The sequence below is a fragment of the Oryctolagus cuniculus genome, chromosome 6, assembly GCF_051225735.1.
Source record: "Oryctolagus cuniculus isolate XC-2025 breed Fujian yellow rabbit chromosome 6, ASM5122573v1, whole genome shotgun sequence".
Taxonomy (NCBI): Eukaryota; Metazoa; Chordata; class Mammalia; order Lagomorpha; family Leporidae; genus Oryctolagus; species Oryctolagus cuniculus.
The window spans coordinates 3,118,058-3,133,801 of NC_142872.1; the positions used below are offsets into that span (position 1 = coordinate 3,118,058).

Here is a 15,744-nt window from a genome sequence, read left to right on the forward strand (position 1 = left end):
TTTGTCACAGATCATCAGTGGCATTGTGGGGCCGGGAAGCCGGCAGACTCCCGTAGTACCCGAGGGAGTGTAACTCTGTCCCTTTCTGGAGGCAGCTTAGTGAGGTCTGCCCCAAATCTCGTAAAACAAACTGTGAACAATACCCCATTTTCCCCTTTCCCCAACACTGGCAGCCCCATCCTGCTCTGCTTCTGTGAGACTGAGTCTTCAGACACCGCACGTGCGTGGAATCCTACCTTATTTCACCTAGGGTAATGCCCTCGAGATTCAGCCATGTGTGGCACATGGCAGGGTTCTGTTCTTTTACAGGCTAAACCATCTGTGTGGTATATGATGCATTTTCTTAGTGCATTCACCTGTCGAGGGACACCTGGTGGCTGATGTAAATATGTTGCCGTGAACACACATGGGAAAATCTCCCGTCCACACCCAGCTTTCAGTTCTCTGCACCTGTCCCCAGTAGGAGACGACTGCATCTTTCTATCTCAGTTCTATTTTAAAGTTTTTGAGGAGCCTCCATGGTTCCCCACAGCGTCCACACCACTTTCCGTTCCCACCTGCAGGGCTCTGGCTTCTGCACACGCTCACCAGCACTTGTTATTTTCTCTTCTGTAGGCAGTGGCCATCCTAATAGGTATGAGACGTTGTCCTTGAGGTTTTGATTGACAATTGGCTGTTCATTAGTGATATTTTTCTTATGCTCATTGGCCATTTTTACATCTCCTTTAGAGAAATGTCTATTCAGTCCTTTGCCCATTTTAAAATTATTTGTTGTTAAGTTGTAGGCATTCTTTATATATTCTATTAACCTCTTATTAAAGGAATTGCAGATATTTTCCCCCATTGTGTAGATTCCCTTCCACTCTATTTATTTTAGATGCATAAAAAACCTTTAAAAATTTGGATTAACATGTAAGAATTGTATACTTATGGGGTACAGTGTGATATTTCAACATTCAACACATATAAACATTGTGTACTGATCAAATATGGGTCATTACCATTTCTATCTCCTTATGTGTTCTGTGTTTGAAGCCTTCCAGGCCCTCTCTTCTAGTTAATCATAACATATATACTAGATTATGGTGAACTGCGGTCACCCCACTGTGCCTTGGACACTGACGTATTTCTTCTATTTGTGTTTTGGTAGCTGTTATCCAAGCCCCTAATGCCTCCCTCCCCACCTACCCTTCCTAGCCTTGGCAATCACTACTCTATGTTCAGACTGACTTTTCAGCTTCTACTTAGGAGGGAGAACATGTGAGACCTTTCTGTGTCTGCCTTATTTGCTGGTTCACTCTTCAAATGGCCACAACAGCCAGGCCTGGGACAGTCTGAAGCCAGGACCCTGGAACTCCATCTGGGTCTCCCACGTGGACTGCAGGGGTCCAAGTATTGGGCCATTATCTACTGCTTTCCCAGGCACATCAGCAGAGAGCTGAAACAGAAGTGAGAAGCTGGGACTTGAATTAGCGGTCCGGTATGGGGTGCCAGTGTCTCGAGCAGCACCTTAACCTCTGTGCCACGGTGTCAGCCCCTTAAACACTTTTTTTGTGAGGCCAGCTTGGTGGTGATGAATTCAGTTTTTGTTTGTCTTAGAAATTATTTCTCCTTCAGAAACGAAGGATATTCTTGCTGGATTTCATATTCTTGGTTTGCAGATCTTGGAATACGTAATTGCATTTGCTCCTGGTCTGCAAGGTTTCTGCTGAGCAATCTGCCCTCAGTCCAGGGATGGCTCACCTAAATGTGATTCGGCACTTTTAGAATTGTCTTGCGCTCTTGAAGTTTGTAACATGGCATGGTTTAGATTTTCATCTGGTCTTTCTGTTTGAGGCCCCACATCTCTCCTGCCCTGCTTGTACACACCTGCTCCAAGGTTGAGCAAGTTTCTAGCGATTCTTCCAATAACTGTGCCTGACCCTAGATACACACCCCTGCTCCAAGGCCAGGAAAGTTCCAAGCTGTTCTTACAGTGAATGGGTTTTCTGTGCCTGTCCCCTTAGCCTTCTGTGTCCCCAAATGTGAACATTTGCTCATTTAATGGTACCCTGAAGACCCCAGAAACTATTATTCCCCCCCTTTTTAATTTTTTTTTTTAAATTTTTGACAGAGTGGACAGTGAGAGAGAGAGAGAGAGAGAAAGGTCTTCCTTTTTGCCGTTGGTTCACCCTCCAATGGCCACCGTGGCCAGCGCACTGCGGCACATCACACTGATCTGAAGCCAGAAGCCAGGTGCTTCTCCTGGTCTCCCACGCGGGTGCAGGGCCCAAGCACTTGGGCCATCCTCCACTGCCCTCCCGGGCCATAGCAGAGGGCTGGACTGGGAGAGGGGCAACCGGGACATAATCCGGTGCCCTGACCGGGACTAGAACTCGGTGTGCCGGTGCCGCAAGGCAGAGGATTAGCCTAGTGAGCCGCGGCACTGGCCATCCCCTTTTTAAAAAAAGGTTTTTGCTGTGGCCAATGCTGTGGCATAGTAAACTAAGCCTCCCCCTGTAGTGCTGGCATCCCACATGGGTGCTGGTTTGTGGCCCTGCTGCTTCTCTTCTGATCCAGCTTTCTGCCTATGGCCTGGAAAACAGTAGAGGATGGCCCAAGTGCTTGAGCCCCTGCGCCCGTTTGGGAGACCTGGAAGAAGCTCCTGGCTCCTGGCTTCGGATCGGCCCAGCTCCAGCTTTTGCGGCCACTTGCGGAGTGAACCATTGGATGGAAGACCTTTCTGCCTCTCCTTTTGTCTGTAAGTCTGCCTTTCGAATAAAATCTTTAAAAAAAGATTTTTACTTACTTGAAAGAGATCTTCTATCCATTGGTTCACTCCCCAAATGGCTACAACGGTTGGGACTGGGCTGATTCCAGAAGACAGGAGCTTCTTTTGGGTCTCCTACGTAGTTGCAGGGGCCCAAGCACTTGGGCCATCTTCTGCTTCCCCAGGTGCTTTAGCAGGGAGCTGGATCTGAAGTGGTACAGCCAGGACTCAAACTGGCACTCACAATGATATACTGTAAGCAGGCAGGCAGTTGTCTGTGGACCCAGAAGTCACAAGCCTCCCACTTTCTCACCTTTTCATGATGTATCTGTTACATCTGGGACCTGGATTAATGAGATGATGAGGAGGTGGAAGGCAAGAGTGTGCCCTTTCTATCTTGGATCTTGCTTAGAGGTACTGCGGTTCTGTGCCTTTTTGGTTCTCCAATGTACCTTTTTTTTTCTTTTTAAAGATTATTTGAGGGCCAGCGCCATGGTCCACTTGGCTAATCCTCCGCCTGTGGCTCCGGCACCCCGGGGTTCTAGTCCCGGTTGCTCCTCTTCCAGTCCAGCTCTCTTCTGCGGCCTGGGAGTACAGTGGAGGATGGCACAAGTGTTTGTGTCCCTGCATCCGCATGGGAGACCAGGAGGAAGCACCTGGCTTCTAGCTTCCGATCGGCGCAGTGCCAGCTCTGGCGGCCATTAGGGGAGTGAACCAATGGAAGGAAGACCTTTCTCTCTGTCTCTCTCTCTCAAACTCTGCCTGGCAAAAAAAATTTTTTAAAAAAGGTTATTTATTTGAAAGTCAGAGTTTCACAGACAGAGAAGGAGAGGCAGAGGCAGAGGTCTTCCACCCACTGGTTCATTCCCCAGATGGCCGCAACAGCCAGACCCATGCTGATCCGAAGGCAGGAGCCTGGAGCTTCTTCCAGGTCTCCCACGTGGTTGCAAGGGCCCAAGGATTTGGGCCATCTTCCACTGCTTTCCCAAGCCATAGCTGAGAGCTGGATCCAAACTGGAGCAGCCAGGACTTGAATCGGCACCCATACGGGATACCGGCACTGCAGGCGGTGGCTTTACCCACTACGCCACAGTGCTGGCCCCTCTCCAATGTACATTTTTCACTCTCCTGCCCTCAGACAGACCTTCCCAACCACAGGTAACATTTTCAGTTTTCCTCCCACTTATCAGCAACTCTTTGGCCCATTCACTTCGCATATTTCTGTGTAGAGCAGCCCACACTCGCTTGTGAATGAAAGCTTATTTCTCCACTTTCTCATTTTCTGTTTACATGCAATACCAGTCTCTGCTTAATATTTCTACATCTGCAGGAGAAAAGAACCTGAACTAAAACTTAATTCACTGCCAACATCAATAGGAAATGCCTGCGTGACAGGTGTCAGCTTAACCCTGTGCGCCACCACACCAGCCCCTGACTGGGATATTTTAAAAGATCTGGCTTCAAGCTCAGTCCTTCTGTGTGGTTTAGCATCCTGGAAGTTTTCAACTGGACTTTTAAAATCTGACTTTCTGAAATCCAGATTTGTTTGGTTCTTTCTCAAGATTTCAGTCTCTGTGCTGAATTTCTCATTCACATTATGAGTTATTTTCCTACTTTTTTGCAGTAGAATGGATGCTTATTATTTTTCAAAGAGAAATCACACAGCAATTTATTAAGTAATTTTTAAAATAGATTTCTCATATATAAATAATTATATAAAAATTATATAATTTTACCTTTTCAGTACTTGTTTCTTTCCCCGTGATAAACTGGGATGCACCATAACACCAAAAACAAGACTGTTGGCTCACCATCTAGGACACAACTGCACAATGACACTTTATTAAATGCAAAGCAAGATTACAGCCTTTACCTTTGTTTCACAGAGCTGAGGCAGCAGCCCAGGGAGGGGACTGCATGGTTCCCCTTGGTGGGGCTGGTGTGTTCTGCAGTCCCCTCAGTTTTGGGAAGCAACCTGTCAGTTGCCACAGCCCCTAGCCTGGGTGCCTTTCCAGTCACCCCCCCCCCCCCTTGCTCTGTGGTGTTCTCACCATGCTCCACCTCCTGTCTTCCTGTATCTTGCTGCTCTAGGATACTGTCAACTTACAGTGGGTTTATCTGGATGTAAGCTCACTGTAAGCTGAGCGGAACCTGCATTGCAGGTTCTGAAGTGTTTCAGTCAGCTCTCGGTGTCAGAGGGCTCTGGTGTCTCCTTGGCTATTCCTTGATCTGGCAACGCTCCAAATTTCTGATGCTGCTCGTACCAGTCATTCACGGTCATGGTTGCCAGACTCGGATAACCGGCTCCGAACACTTTAGCTTGGGTCACATTGCGAGTGAGAATGAAGGGCTTCACTGGAGGCCTCTCCTGGCGAGATGCGGGAGGCGCCGCCGCCTCTCCTGCGGAGTCTTTTTCTCGCAGAATCTCCATCTCCTGGTCAATGCTCTCAATCTCATCCAAGCTGATACCCGCCCACCTCCAGAGGTGGAGGAGGTGGTACTCACGGACACGCTCGTCCGCTGCCTGCCCGCTTTCCACAGCGCGTTTCAGCGCGGCCAGCCTGCTCTCCGCCTCCTTCCTCTGCCTGTACCTCTCTATCTTAGCCTCGCGTTGCGACGCCATGGCCTCGAGGCCAGGCCGGGCTGCGGCGGGCGCAGCGGCACTGCGTTCGGCTGCGCCGGCGCGGGTTCCAGGAAGCGGGAACTCGGCCAGCCGGTAGTGCCGGCACTGCGTGAGGTAGTTCAGGAAGTGTTCCCGCGCCTGCTGCAGGTGGGCCAGACGCTCGCCGGGGCGCACCTGCTTCACGGTGAGCGCGCCCTGCAGCGCCGGCAGCAGCAGGTACTTGAGGTCGGCGGAGGCGATGTCTTCCACGTCCTCGTTTCGGCTGAACAGGTCGAGCAGCGACAGCATGTCGGCGGCCTTCCCCAGGAGCTCCAAGCCCTCGGCCACGGCGTCCTGGACCGCCTGGGAACCGCTGGGCTCGGCCGCGGCCTCCGCCTGCTCCAGCAGCCGCCTGCCGGCCTCGAACAGCTCGGGCAGCCGCAGCGGCAGGGCCTTGTCCGCGGACGCTGCCATCTCGCGGCGGAGGCTGGCCGGGGCTTCACTCCCGGGTCACAGGTAACTGGAAAAGAAGAGTCAGGTGAGGCGAAGGCAGGCACGGGAAAGGCGCGCCGGGCCCCGCAGACGGCCTGCCGCAGAGCAAGGCCTCCGTCCAAACCAACCAGCCAGCAGGCACGCTTAGCCCGAGGCGCGCCCGAGCCCCGCGGGCCCCGAGGCCCGGTGTGGCGGGGGCACTCGGGCGCGAGGGGGCCGGGAGGGTGCGGGCCGCGGCGCGGGCCTTCACCTCGAGAGCCGCTCCCGCCCGGCGCCGCTCCGCAGGCCGACGGTTGCGCCGCAGGAAGTGCGCGTGGCGCCCTCGCTTCCGCCGGGCCGGCCTCTGGCGCCTGCGCAGTCGCGTCCCCGCGCCCGCCGAGCCCCGCGTCGTCCCAGTGCAGGCGCCTCGGGAGCGCCCCGCCACCCGGTGGGCGCCTTCGCGCCACGCGGCGCCCACGTCCTGCTTTCGTGTACTCGGGGGTCGTGGGCTCCCCTTTCTCGCGCTTGGCCAGGTCACCCCGCTCCTGGGGGACGCCCCGCGGCCTTGTCCCCGCGTTGACGAGGGTGGCAGAGCCCCGTCTCCGTCCCTGCAGAGCGCGGCTTTCCTAGATGGTGTGTCGTGGGCGAGTCTGCTAGGCCGCTGTGCTTGGGTTCCAGCTGGACATCTCGCCGTAGTCTCGGCGTTTTGTCCTTGTGTAGCCGATGGCAGCCCTGGCAAGGGCGTGGGGTCCCGGCCCCGCCCAAGGGCTGGTGGTGGTGGCATCAGTGACGGACGGGTCACGCGCGCCCTCACCAGCAGGCCGCAGCCGTGGTGTGCGGGAGCACCTGCCCGCGCGTGGCTGGCGCGGGTGTGGGGGCCGTGTTGGTACAGGCTGCTCGGGGCAGCAGGAGAGGGAGAGCAGTACGGGGACGGGCTCCGAGTTCCTGGGTCCGGGGAGCCGCAGTCCCGCGCTGTGCCAGCCCCCCCCGCCGCCTGTCTCAGGCAGGGCTCTGGGATCGCGGCCGCACTGCTCCGTTTACTCGGCTTTGTGAGGCCCGAGTGGTTCTTCCTGATGTAGTGGAATACCTTCGGGTCCCGCAGATGGGATACGCAGGCCCTCTGTCCCCTACTGACCGGGGCCCGCGCTCTGGGGGGGTTGACAAGAAGGTGTGCGTTCCTTCTCTGAGCACAGCTGCCGGGAGCGCTCCAGGTGCCCCCACCCCACCTTGCTGGGCTGCAAACCTGCGGTGCCCGTGGATCCCTTTGAGGTGGCATTGCCAGTGTCCGCAGACGGCGCCTGTGAGGGACCTCCCCGGTGCCCCTTCCCCTGTCACGGGGCCAGGGCCGTGGCTGCTGGTGTGCTGTGTTTTTCTCTCCACTGCCACCCCAGTTCTCCCCGCCCTAGAGATGTCCGTGTGTCTCTGCTGGGCTCCAGGGCCACCCTGGGATACTGACCTCAAAGTATGCCATTTCCTTATTGTTTGCTTCTCTCTGAAGGAGGAGGGGAGAAGCGGAATGCTGGTTCTCTCTATTTGGCCATCTTAGAAGTCCTATATGATTTATCCTATTTTACATTTACAGTCGTGTGCTGCTTTTTACATGGGTGTGCATATGTGTATGTGGGGTGAAGTGGCAGGTTTTTGTTTGATGTTTCCTATATTTTGAAGCATCTCACTTCTTTTTAGGACTTTAGGTAATGAAGTTGCACAAAATAACTATCTTCTCTCATCAAACAGTTCTTTTTCTTTTCTTTCTTCTTTTTAAGAGAGTTGAAAATCTCAGGGCGATACTGAGACCTCTGGACCTAGGATACTCTGGGCAGTAACGAGTCTTCATGCATTTGTGTACCTCCTTTTTAAAAAGATATATTTATTTATTTGAAAGGCAGAGTAATGGAGAGAGAGGGAGAGAGTGAAGGAGGGAGTGAGGGATAGACAGAGAGAGAGAGAGAATCTTCTTTCTGCTGGTTCTTTCCCCAAATGGACACAACAGCTGGAGCTGGGCCAATCCAAAGCCAGGGTTCCAGGCCTTCCACATGGGTGGCAGGGACCCAAACCCTTGGGCCATCTTCTGCTGCTTTTCCCAGGCCATTAGCAGGAGCTGGATGGGAAGTAGAACAGATGGGACTGGAACTGGTTCCCATATGGGATACCAGCACCACAAGCAGCGGTTTTACTTGCCACGCCACAGCCCAGCCCCTTCGTGAGACATTTCTAAAGAAAGATTTCCAATTACATCAGGAACTGCTGCTTCCTCCCCTGTAACTGCTGGCTGTGGAGATTTTGGCTGGGCAGTAGGCTCTTCCGGGCTTCTGGGACTGCCTTGTCTTCACTGCCAACTTAGTTGATTGCGCCTCCTTTCCACCAAGACCCTGGTGACAAGAGATCTTTGCCTGGTGATTTTCTTTTCTCTTTTATTTTCTTAAAAACAAGTACATACATCAAATCCTTATTTTGTCCTTGCTTTGCAGAAGAGGGCATATATAAAATTTTGTTTGTGTGAAGCCAACAGACTTCAGAAGCGAGTCAGACACGTGGCTCTTCTTCCTTTTTCCGGGTGAATCCCGTTCCAGTGGAATCCACCCCCTGCTTTGCTGCACCTGCATGTGGGTTGATGGGATGGGACAAAGTGCTGCAGGTGGTTAATGAGACGTAATCAACATCATCATGGCCTTGCACACACCATGGCATCACTTCCCTGAGACAGTGCTAGCCTGGGTCTTTAAGCATGCTTTTAATCCGACAGGTCAGACTTTATATAAACTATCCCCTTTTTTCTTTAATTTAGTGCAAGGAACTCAGGTTTATTGTCAGAAATGGAAATGATGGCTGATACCTGCGTGCATGCTAAGGGGTAGAGCAAATGTTCTTGTTTTTATATACCCAACCACTATCAGAAAGAACCCTGGTTTATACTCCTCCCCCAGCCCTACCTGCCATATGCCATTTATGGCACATTCATTTCTCCTTTGCATGGATAATTTACAGTAATCTCTTATGTGAAGAATGTCCTAGAAATTTTTGCTTGTTACATATTAATTTTTAGATCAAAATATTTCTTTCACATACCCCCCCCCCCCACCATGCCCAACATATTTTGAATTTAAATACAATCATCTCTTGGAGAGGAATTTCAGGATGACTTAAGGGTATTCTTTCTAATTCTCAGTCCTTTGTTATATTCTTAGCAAGCCATGTTCCTCAGCGAATCTTCTGGATTTCTAATGACATATAAATAGCTTTCCATTCTCTAATTCGGTCACTCAACCAAGTCAACTAGTGGTGGGTGCGGCAGTGAACTGTTAAATTCAGTTCCAGTCTATGCTCACACTGCCAGGTGTTGGAATGGTAATATTTCTTTTTTTTTTTTATTTTTTTTATTTTTTTTAATCTTTTATTTAATGAATATAAATTTCCAAAGTACGACTCATGTGTTACAATGGCTTCCCCCCCATACCGTCCCTCCCACCCACAACCCTCCCCTTTCCCACTCCCTCTCCCCTTCCATTCACATCAAGATTCATTTTCGATTATCTTAATATACAGAAGATCAGCTTAGTATACCTTAAGTAAGGATTTCAACAGTTTGCTCCCACACAGAAACATAAAGTGAAAAATAATAGATGATTTTTTTTAAATGATGATGAAATCAGATCAGACCTATTGTCATGTTTAATCCCAGTGAGAGTCAAGTTGGGAATTGATAATTTCTTTCTTTCTTTTTTTTTTTTTTTTTTTTTTTTTTTTTTTTTTTTACAGAAGATCAGTTTAGTGTACATTAAGTAAAGATTTCAGTCGTTTGCACCCCCATAGAAACACAAAGTGAAATATACTGTTTGAGTACTCGTTATAGCATTAAGCCTCAGTGTACAGCACGTTAAGGACAGAGATCCTACATGAGGAGTAAGTGCACAGTGACTCCTGTTGTTGACTTTACCAATTGACACTCCTGTTTATGGCATCAGTAATCTCCCTATGCACCCGTTATGAGTTTCCAAGGCTATGGAAGCCCCTTGAGTTCTCCGACTCTTATCTTGTTTAGACACGGTCATAGTCAAAGTGGAGGTTCTCTCCTCCCTTCAGAGAAAGGCACCTCCCTCTTTGAAGACCTGTTCTTTCCACTGGGATCTCACTCACAGAGATCTTTTTGCCAGAGTGTCTTGGCTTTCCATGCCTGAAATACTCTCATGGGCTTTTCAGCCAGATCCGAGTGCCTTTAGGGCTGATTCTGAGGCCAGAGTGCTATTTAGGACATCCAGGAATGGTAATATTTCTACACGTGTAGATTCAGCCACATTCACCTTATTATCCTTTCCTGAAATGTGAATGTTAATTCACTACATGGCAGAGAGGTGATAGAAATGTAAAAACAAAACAAAACAAAAAAAACTCAGATGCAATCTACGAGTAGTAAATCTGCATATAACTTTCCATTTCCATCAAGCCTGATATAATTTTGCATTCTTAAAACTAAAGAAACTTAAAAGGTCTTTATATTCTTTTTTGGTAACAAGGACAATTACACAAAATAATTTAAGAGGCAGCATGGTATTTAAAAATAAAATGAGTTTTTTGGGTAGGTTTAGAAATGCCGTAGATGTCATCTAATAAAGCCCCTTCATTTTACACTCTTAAGCTTTCACCTTCACTTTAGGATAGTTTGGAAACGAACATTTCTGGACTTTCTGTCGTGGTTGACCTTTCTCGACCAGACTTGATTCATATCTCCTTGAATAAAGCATCGCTGATTCACATCCTTTTCTTGGCAAAACCTCATCACCATCACTACTCCTCCCACAGTGACTCCCCTCAAACCCACAGCAATGCCGTTGGCACCACCACCACTACTGTCACCATCATCATCAACTCTGGAATGCCCACTCCTTGAGGATCATAGTCCCAGAGTGTGAACCTAGCATACTCGGGCTGAATGGCCACAGCACATTCCACCAGTTTTACGTCTGTGTGTCCTGAATCCATGGAGCCAGTGGTGCCATTGCAGTTTCAACCTCATGACCAGAGGCCTCGATGTCCAGCAGGGCTGACTGAGCTGAAACAGAGCTCATGGCTAAGGTTTGCCGTATGTTTGTGGTCTAGAGTGAGGTTGGACAGCATCCCAGCACCTTTTTCAGAGCCCCCACCACCTCCTTATTCCTCAGACTGTAGATGAGGGGGTTCATCATGGGGGTGAGGATGGCACCAAGCAAGAAGAGGACCTGGTCCAGCTTGGGGCTGTGGTAGGAGCTTGGCCTCATGTAGACCAGCATGGCCGGGCCAAAGTAGAGGCTCACCACAGCCAGGTGAGAGGAACAGGTAGCCAGGGCTTTGTTTCTGCCCTCAGGGGAGTTCATGCGGAGAACAGCAAGGAAGATGAGCACGTATGAAGTCAAGATGAGGGACAGGGGAATGAGGAGCACCACAATGCTGGTCGCCACCACAGCCTTCTCGTAGGCAGAGATGTCCTCACAGGCCAGCTTGAGGATGGCCATGACCTCACAAAGGAAATGAGAAATCTCTGTGGAACCACAGATTGGGAAGTGCATGGCGTAGGCAGTGTGTGCCAGTGATAAAAAGGCACCCCCAGCCCAGGAGACGGCAGCCATCTGCAGGCAGACCCTCTGGCTCATGAGGAGGGCATATCTCAGAGGGTTGCAGATGGCCACGTACCGGTCATAGGACATGAAGGTGATGAGGATACACTCAGCAATGCCTAGAGTCAGAAAGAAAAAGATCTGAGCTGCACAGGCCACCCGTGAGATGTTTCTCTGCCCTAAGAAGAAGTCGGCTGCCATCTTGGGCACGGTGCTAGAGATTAGGGTCAGGTCCATGAGAGCCAGCTGGCTGAGCAGGAAGTACATGGGTGTGTGGAGGTGAGAGTCCACCCAGATCAGAAGAATTAGTGCAGAGTTTGCAGTGAGAGCCACCGTGTAGATCAGGAGGATGGCAGAGACAAGGAGGGTGACGTGGTTCATGCCAGGGAAGAGGCCCAGGAGGATGAAGTCCATGTCTGAAGACTTATTCCTGCTGTCCATGACTGCCTTGTTAGTGGAGAGTAGTCGTGCCTGGAAAGACGTGAGAGTGGGGGAGTTCAGAAGTGCTCCAGTGGCTGCTACCCAGCTTACCTGCCGTCAGTGTTCAGTTAAGCCCTGTGCACTGTTGGGGTGGGAGCCTCAATTCTTGGCTGGCTGTTAGCGGGAGGTCTCAGTTCCTGCACTTGAGTGGCACAAGGCACCATGTACAATATGGCTTCCTTCAGGAAAGATAGGAAGATAAAGAGGGGAAAGGGAGAGAAAGATGGAAGTCCTGGTCTTTTTGAACCTAGGGTCAGCATTGTTGAATGAATGGGTCCAGCCTTTGTCTGGGGAAAAATTGCACAAAGGCTTGGGGACCAGTGGGCAGGATCATTGGGGTTCTCCTTGGGCCTGCCTGATACAAAGCTTCTCCAAATTAATTGTATTTTTGTCATACCCTTAAAGTTCAGGCTTAAAGGATGCCTTAAGAGTCAGCTTCCCTCTTAATCCCCAGTCATTGATATCTTCCTGTTACTTGGCGATAAAGAAATTATGAGTCACAAAAGCTCTAAATGATTGGTCCTGGACCACCCGAATCTGTACCCATGAAGGGCCTGGGTCTCCCACATTCCCTCAACTTACTGTGAGAGCTCTCCTATAAATGATGTCTTGAGTTGTGTTCAGCTTGTTCACGTTAACTCTTCTACTTGCACATCACTGAGGGGACAAACAAGATGCTGCAAGTCAGTATACAGTAATTCACTTTCCTGCACAAGGAAAGGATGGATATTTAGAAATCTGAGTGTAACTTTTACATTATTAGTTTATTAAAATTATGTAGAGATTTCTAGATCTACAACATACGTGAAGTATTCATGTATTACAGCTTTGTATATTTATGAATTTCCTTGAAACTTTAAAAGTATACCCATTTAAAAGAGATACATTTAGCTTTTATGCCTTGAAAGCAGGTCTGCACATATGCACGTGGTCAGTATATGCTTTGGGTGTGTCCGTGTCTCAGCAGATCAGCAGTTTTCAGGACTGTCAGGAAAATGATCATTTCAGTCGGTCTGCAAGGTGCTGGAAAGAGCAGAACAACGTTCTGCTTGGGGACAGCAGTTGACAGCAGTTGATTTCGGGTGGAATCTATGACTTGAAGTAAGCCTCAGTATCCAGCATGCCGGCCCACTTTTCTTTTGCTAGACCTGGTGTTTTACTGTTCTTCTCCTGTTTCTTTTGGCTTCCCTTTCCCAGTGAGCTGTCAACTCTTTTACATGTTTCCTGTAATTTTCTTTTCCTTTCACCTTCACTTTCAGAGAAAAAGCAAAGTCTGATTTTCCTGATCGTTTTCAGAAAGAGGAAAATGTATTTGAACAGAAAGTGTGTCACTGATGTTGGGGAAATGGGTCTCCCCAGCTTCTGATGGGTGACATGACAGGTGGAGCCTGCTTCCCTTCACGGACATCACATGGCCAGAGGAGCCCGTAATCCATGGCCACTACTGGAGTTTTCCTTATTTTTAAAGATTTGTTTTGTAAAGTTGATCACTTTGGGGAAATTTCCTCAATGGATCACTTTTGAGTCAGTTCAACAGTGGGGAGAAAGAGGATGAGGGTTGTTCCTTTTTTCTAGTTCAAAGGCAGTCATTTAAAGGGCAACTCACAGCGATGTAAAAACATCTTACAGAACAGAAGCTAATCTGAAACTTTGGATTTGTTTGTGAAATGTTTTTTATCTTAGTCCAAAGAACTGACTTCTGACTCCACTGAAATAAGGCTGCTAATGACACACGTTGAATACAATGAAGACAGATTTTGGGTCAAGGAGACTGGCTCCCCTCCCCCTCATCTTACCTTGGTTTCCTGGGCGAATCTATGGATATGTGGGTTGACAACCTATGCATGTCTTGGCTCTTGTCCATTTTCTTGGGGGCCATCAAGTCAGGTAGACAGAAGCTATGATTTCTTCTTGCCATCTATATGAGAAAATTTGGGTATTGTTAGGTGGGATTTTATGCAAAGCTTTTCTCCATAGTTTGGGATTTCATCTAGCTGATGGAGGCACTCATTTCTCCGCACAGTTCTCTGCAGTGACAAGGACCTTTAGCTGCCCTTTCTATGTTGTGTTTCCCCAAGAGACACAGTGAACACGGACTCGAAGCCCTCTCCGGTCCCTGTAGATCCTTTGATTGTCCTGGGTGCCTGCTCCAGGTCTGCTCTGAGCCAGTTGCACATGGGAATGTGGTGGGGCTGCAGTCGAGATTTGAGATTGGAAAACACGTTGCATTTGTTCTGGAACGTACAGTTGAGCAATGCTTTCATGTACCTCCTGTTGTGTGCTCAGGAGCATGATGTGAGGTGGAGACTATGCTCTGTCATCTCAACATTTCAGAAAGAGCGATATTCAAAGTCATGTAGCTCCTGAGGTTCAGGACAGTAACACACACCTTCTTTCCTAATTGCAGATAACCCTGGATTTTTTGTTCAAACTGCTCCCACTGAATTTTTTTTCAAAGATTTATTTATTTATTTATTTGAAAGGCAGAGTTACAGAGAGGCAGAGGCAGAGACATAGAGGTCTTCCATCCACCGGTTCATTCCCTAAATGGCTGCAATAGCAGCTGGAGCTGGGCCAATCCAAAGCCAGGAGCCAGGAGCTTCTTCTGGGTCTCCCACATAGGTGCAGGGGCCCTAGGACTTAGGCCATCTTCTACTGCTTTCCCAGGCCATAGCAGAGAGCTGGATCACAAGAGGAGTAGCTGGGACTTGGACTGGCCCCCATAGGGGATGCTGGCACTGCAGGTGGCGGCTCTACCCTTTATGCCACAGCACCGGCCCCTGAATTTGTTTTGTTTCCAAAATAACCAATAGGAAAATGAAACCTCCACCTGCCTTCCTCCTACCTGCCCTCAACCTCAGGTATACCTCGAGTTGGAAAAGACTCATCTTTAAGAGGTGCTTTCCTGCTCACTTTGGCAGCACATATACTAAACTTGGAATGATACAGATTAGCATGGTGTCTGTAGAAGGATGACATGCATGGGGCCGGCGCTGTGGCATAGTGGGTAAAGCCACCTCCTGCAATGCTAGCATCCCATATGGGTGCTGGTTCAAGACCAGGCTGCTCTGCTTCCGATCCAGCTCTCTGCTGTGACCTGGGAAAACAGTAGAAAATGGCTGAAGTCCTTGGGCCCCTGCACCCATGTGGGAGACCCAGAAGAAGCTCCTAGCTCCTGGCTTTGGATTGGCACAGCTCCACCCGTTGCAGCCATCTGGGGAGTGAACCAATGGATGGAAGACCTCTCTCTCTCTCTCTCTGCATCTCCTCTCTCTGTAACTGTTACTTTCAAGTAAAAATAAATAATTTTTTTTAAAAAAGAAAGATGACATGCAAATTCGTGAAGTATTCCATATTTTTTTTTTTAAAAAGAGGTAGTTTCTTTGGTTCACCAGATTGTACATGTGGGAGTGATTGTTTGGGTGTGTGTAAGCATTAAGTAGCCAGGTACATGCAGTGTATTTTATAAATGCTCTTTTTTAAAAAAAGATTATTTATTTATTTGTTTGAGAGGTAGAGACAGAGAGAGAGGTCTTCCATCTACTGGTTCACTCCCCAAATTGCCACAACATCTGGAGCTACGCCGATCCAAAGTCAGGAGACAGGAGCTTCTTCCGGGTGCAGGGGTACAAGGGCTTGGGCCATCTTCTACTGCTTTTCTAGGCCACATTAGAGAGCTGGATTGGAAGAGGAGCAGCCAGAACTAGAATCAGCGCCCATATGGGATGCTGGGACCGCAGGCAAAGGATTAACCTACTGCACCATGGCACTGGCCCCTATAAATGCTTTCAATCAGAAACACCTTTGGATGTGTGCTAGGTTAACACTGATATCTGTTGAATAAACTCAAG

The 15,744-nt window shown here is 49.2% G+C and overlaps 2 protein-coding genes across 2 annotated transcripts; both read right to left on the reverse strand.

Annotated features, from left to right (window-relative positions):
* Positions 1–4,554: 4,554 nt before the first annotated feature.
* Positions 4,555–6,473, reverse strand: LOC100352638 (immunoglobulin-binding protein 1). The gene is made up of 2 exons (XM_051828562.3): positions 6,094–6,473; positions 4,555–5,871 (listed from the first exon to the last, which is right to left on the reverse strand). The coding sequence occupies exon 2, from the start codon at positions 5,823–5,825 to the stop codon at positions 4,929–4,931; it is 897 nt and encodes a 298-aa protein (XP_051684522.3). The 5' UTR covers positions 5,826–5,871; positions 6,094–6,473; the 3' UTR covers positions 4,555–4,928.
* LOC100355177 (olfactory receptor 2T27-like) lies at positions 5,862–11,854 on the reverse strand. Its single transcript, XM_089335757.1, has 3 exons — positions 10,946–11,854; positions 5,972–6,303; positions 5,862–5,871 (listed from the first exon to the last, which is right to left on the reverse strand). Exons 1-3 carry the CDS (start codon positions 11,852–11,854, stop codon positions 5,862–5,864), a joined length of 1,251 nt encoding a protein of 416 aa, XP_089191883.1.
* Positions 11,855–15,744: the final 3,890 nt, after the last annotated feature.